We start from the raw sequence: 5,394 nt of genomic DNA on the forward strand, positions 1-5,394 counted from the left end.
ACACACACGATATTGACTGCGCGTGACCCCTCCTTTGTTTGATGTTGTTGTTGCGTCACTGATGTTGTTGTTGAGTGGACATTTTCCGATTAAGTTATCCACAGATGTCTATTTACCTGCCAGTTACATCTATATATATTGACATTTGTGTTAGTAAAGTATGAAAGTCAAATCGGGTTTTTAATGGCTTTCAGAATATGAATAATCTTTGTGTCTGGGGTACCATGAACAACATTTGTGTCATGGGCACTATACACCCAGTTCGTATCATGGACACTATCAACCACCTTTGTTTCATCGGTGTGAACGCCCTTTGTGTTATCAGATCAGTGGGAGCAGCTGCCAAGCTCATCAACCACTATAAGGGTAAACGGAGCTAAGACATCTTTGAGAATGATACAGGCTAACCCCTTTCACGAAGTGATCTCAGTACTACAGTCATCGTACATTGTAACTACCATTCACTAACAGAAAGTTTCCGCGGTCTTTGTACTACTTAGGTGACTCCATGCAGTGGGACGCATATCTGTGATGGACATCATGGATAAATGACATCAAAGAGACGTGTTCCTCTATAGTCCCGAAATTCTACGCTTTCTTGGATAGCGTGACCCATCCTTGTTTTGAGGCGCCCCATGAATCATGCAAGTATCATGGGGTATCACGGTTCATCTGTAGCCTCCGCTTCAATGAAAGTCTCCCAGCTGTTGATGTGTTAATGGCTGTCCCAAACAACTGTTTTGATAAATTGTGTTAATTTCTTTGAGCGGCATTTAGAAGTTGGTGTGATGAACAACGGGGCAAGTTCTATGCATGTACACCTTCATTATGAATATGAGCGGTAATACTGGCAAACACGGATAAGCTGAGAACCGACTTGACAATTGACCAGTAAAAGCATGTATGAATGCTGCCTGCTGGCACTTGCCCAGGTGAGGGAACGAGCCCTTGGTTATCTGCGATCAAGTGTAGTGCATCAAAATGGGTGAATCAAAATTCATGTTACTTATTGATATGGAGCATTAATCCGAACAATCTCTCCTTGTCAAGGATTAAAACGCAAACAGAAAAACCATTATGTTCGGTTTTATTTGTTGGAACCAGTATCAAAGTCTAGGCGATGTGGAAGCGGGTCACAAGGCTCTGGAATCTGGAAGCAAAAACGTACTTTCTTTTAATTAGTTGATGCTATTCACACTGTCTTAGATGCTTTGCCTGGTCTAAAGTATATTGCGGCGTCTCGCGTTTAGTAATGGATGTTTGTTGAAGGCCTATTCAGAAGTCGGTTAACCTAAAATTTGAGTGAGTGAGTGAGTATAATTGTATGTCGGGAACCCGGGACTTCGGCGTGACGAGCCAACGCTTTAAATACTAGGCTACCCTACTGCCCCGCTTAAAATTGGAGACCATACGGTTACAGGTGTGAACTTAAATTTTAATGAAAACCCCCTGTTAATGGTGTCAGTTTAAATTTGTAGGAGAACATACGCTCGTTGAAGTCAGACAAAAAATAGAGGAGAACATAGAGCTACTGACGTCATCTTATAATAGGAGGAGAACATAGAGCTACTGACGTCATCTTATAATCGGAGGACATAGAGCTACTGACGTCATCTTATAACTGGAGGAGAACATGGAGCTACTGACGTCATCTTATAATAGGAGGAGAATATACAGTCAATGGCGTTAGCTTGAACTTAAATAGAAAAATCATGCGGGGAAGAAGACGGATGCGTCTTTGTCACAGTTTGTGCTATTTGACGAAACCTTTCACAGACTGATGCAAAACCTTAGACTTTGTGCTGTGAGGGGGTGAAATGAATATACATTCTGAACGTTTCTGGTCACAAAAGAGTTTTAATTATTCATTCTTCTTCTTCTCCATTATTTAACATTCAACAGCATATTTGTGCAAGCTAATAGCCAAAACTAATTTTGCAACTATTTTAAACAGTTTGATTAAAAAATGCATCTTACGATCTGCAGACAAGGTCGCAGCCGCTGCTGAGAAGCGCATTGCTGTGAAGGATGACGGTGCACTCTTTCTCACAGGCGGCCTCGCTGGCGTCAGATCCGATGTTGTCGGCAATTTTCTGGACAACGCTCTTCAGCTCGGAGACATCAAAGATGTGTGCAAAATCTGGTTCAGAACACAATACAAAATAGCAATTTTTGTACGGATCTTCATGCTCCACCATTTGTCCTAAGCCACAATAAATACACACAGAAAGTATAAATGAAGTTTGGTAAAGAATGCCCACCTTTGCTATGAGGAGTTTGATTTATTTTAAGAGGTCAGTGGCCAAGCTTTATCCTCAAGGTATATTTTATACAGAATTGGCATGACCTGACATCCCATTTGTTACGAGACACGTGTCTATGAAACACAAAACAGTAAGTGAGTGTTATTTTACGCCTCAATCATCCGTAATAATCTCCCTACATCGTGGTACCATCGATTGGTAACGAAAATCCATGTGTGGAATCAAAAATTGTGACCAGTGAACACTTTAACCATTGGACTACGCCACTACAGCCTGGTAAAGGTAGCTACAGTCACAAGGAAATATGATCGGTTAGTTTGTTTAACGCCGCATCCAGCAATAGTCCAGCTATATGGCGACGGTCTGTAAAAATGGAGTCTGGGACAGACAATCCAGTGATCAACGGCATGTGTGTCAATCTGTACAAATGGGATATAATGACGTGTCAGTCAAGGCAGAGTGCTAGACCAACCGTTCTCGTTAGTCGCCTCTTATGACAAGAATGTGTTGCTGAAGACTACTTCTATCGCGTATCCTCAAGGGTCAGGTAAACAAGAACAAAGCTAGTATAATACTCACCGTCCAGTAAAAAACAATGCACCAGAGGAACAAGCAGAAGGGCGACGACAAAGACTTTCATGACTGCAGAGTTCTGGAATATAGTTCATCGAGTTCACTTGAATGTAGGAAAGATACCCAGCAAAATCAAGGTCACAGATGGCATTCCGGTAATACTCCACCTCTTACGAAGCATCGTGCCCATTGATCGATATAGGCTAGAATTTACACTTGCTGATTCAAGCCTCTTTATCTGTCTTACAACATGGAAAGACAACATTACCTTTTCTATTTGAGGAACATTATCCAAATTCATCAACTCCAGAAAAGGCCACGTCACAGACATGATAGTCAAAATGAGATAACATTTTCCCGGACCTAGATTTTCGAAGCTCTCTTAGCGCTAAGATAGTCGTAAGTACCATACATTAACATTGACTTACGACTATCGTAGCGCTATGAGAACTTCGAAAATCTGGGACCTGCACTCTGGAGGAGACAAACGTGGTTCATGAGCCCCACGTGCTGCATGCTACCAACGCTGTGCGTGTCCCACGTGCTCGTACTGATGCATGCTACTAGTGTCATGTGTGTTCCTCGTGCCGGACGGCAGTACATGCTAGCAACGCTATGCGTGTTCCATGTGCCCCAATGGACTGATGCATGCTACCGATGCTCTGCGTTCCCCACTTGCTTGTACTGCTACATTCAGCTGGCTGCAGTCCACGCTTGATTCTTTTCAGTTCGAAGGGCTGAAAAAGTATCTCTGTGACTGAGATGATAGGCTGCTTTCAGACAAGGATATCTGAGTGCTTCAGGCTGCCACGATATACAGCATAGGTACATCATGGCAGAGTTATGTCTCCAGGATATTTGTGTGGGTGTGTAAGACGTCGGTTACGCTGACCACAGTTTGGAAACAACTCAAAATGAAACAGTGATCGGATTGGATGACGCGTTTCCAACCAACGGACAACACGATCGAGCTAAATAGGGAGCCAATTCACAATATGTAAGCCTGGGTCCTGTTTCACAAGGATCTCGTGAGCCTAGGATCTCGAAACTTTTCTCGCTGCAGTCGTACCTACTACACTGCAAGATAGGAAGTACGAATGCTACGAGAAAAGTTACGATATCTTAGTCTTAGGAAAGAGTTTCCCTCCTAACACGCGGCAAGTGGCATGTTAGGAGGCGGAAACTTTCTTGGCACATATGTTGTTACACCTTTATACAGGTAAAATACAAGCACTGACAGAAAAAGGAAAATGGACGTGGCACTTTGATTGCGGATACGTGCACTGAATAATGTCATTCTTTTCTGCTGTTCTGATTCAGATGGCAGTGGCACTAAATCAATCAACAGTGGCTACCAAGTTATTGTTTTAGTAAATTTACTTTTGCACATGTTTAAGTTTACCTCTCTATAAGTAATTCATTATTTCCAATATTTTAATATTATTCGTCAGAGTTAGAGAATCGCCATTATGCACATTTTGTGGACAGGCACGAGAGTCTATATGACATCTACTGTTTGTGTGTAGTTTTCAGTAGAGAGTGCAGACTGAATTGTCCTCATGTCATATTCAACGAAGGGCAAATTGAATTAACATTAGAAAATATATTCTTTGGTTTTAATGACGAAATTTACAAACCTCTAAACATTACTTGCCTAATAGCAAAGAAGAATATTTGCACTTTTAGCAGAAAGAAGTTAGACCAAACTTTCCCCAGACGAAAAAGTGTGATAAAAAACAAAATCCCTACAAATCATGTAAATCTATTGCCTTTGCACACGGCAACCAAGCTAACATGTATCTCTCAGACATAAAAACTTGGAAAAAAGTCATTATTTTGACATACTAAAAGAAGAACGTTCATTCGCCAAAGCTTTGCATCTTAATAAATAATGAAATTCATTTTAAATATACTTGTCTTCCTACTTCGGTTACTGTTCCTATAACAAAGGTCAGTCAAGATCACTACAGCCTTGGTCAGGTGGTTTCATTATAAGAGTAGGGGGTGCATTTGTTCATCCTAGCTTGTCAGCTTTGTTTTGGCACTTGGATAGGTAGGCGAATAGAGATTTAGGCGATTAGAGATTAAACCGTGGCAGATACAACGACATATGGCCGATATATCAGATTCCCTATCTCTCTCCTTTCTCTCTACGCTGGAGCCTTGCTACAGTCAGCATAAAACCACACTCACTCATTCTTTCTCTCCCTCTCTTTCTCACACACATACACTTTTCCTCTCCCACTTTCTCTCTACCTACATGCCTGTCGCTTTCTGTCTCACACAGACACACGCACTCTCGCTTTCTTTCTCTCTCCATAACTGTTTATCGCAGCGCAACTTACCTGTAGAAGACAAGAGACAGGTTACAAAAAACTGCAGCTATATATATAGCTCTTCAGATAAGCTCTTCAGATAAGGTAACCCATCCTGAAAGTAAAGAAGATAAAGCATTTCCTTTTCGTGTGAAATTCACAAATGTTGTTCTGATGTGTTATCCATACATAATATGTTGACATCTCAGCCTGCCCCTCTAACTTAGGGCAACGCAGCAATG

At 41.5% G+C, this 5,394-nt stretch overlaps 1 protein-coding gene across 1 annotated transcript; it reads right to left on the reverse strand.

Annotated features, from left to right (window-relative positions):
* Positions 1 to 1,071: 1,071 nt before the first annotated feature.
* LOC137256342 (uncharacterized) lies at positions 1,072 to 5,193 on the reverse strand. Its single transcript, XM_067794118.1, has 4 exons — positions 5,183 to 5,193; positions 2,844 to 2,916; positions 1,978 to 2,140; positions 1,072 to 1,150 (listed from the first exon to the last, which is right to left on the reverse strand). Exons 2-4 carry the CDS (start codon positions 2,902 to 2,904, stop codon positions 1,114 to 1,116), a joined length of 261 nt encoding a protein of 86 aa, XP_067650219.1. The 5' UTR covers positions 2,905 to 2,916; positions 5,183 to 5,193; the 3' UTR covers positions 1,072 to 1,113.
* Positions 5,194 to 5,394: the final 201 nt, after the last annotated feature.

This window comes from Haliotis asinina, chromosome 11 (assembly GCF_037392515.1).
Source record: "Haliotis asinina isolate JCU_RB_2024 chromosome 11, JCU_Hal_asi_v2, whole genome shotgun sequence".
In the NCBI taxonomy this organism is placed as follows: domain Eukaryota; kingdom Metazoa; phylum Mollusca; class Gastropoda; order Lepetellida; family Haliotidae; genus Haliotis; species Haliotis asinina.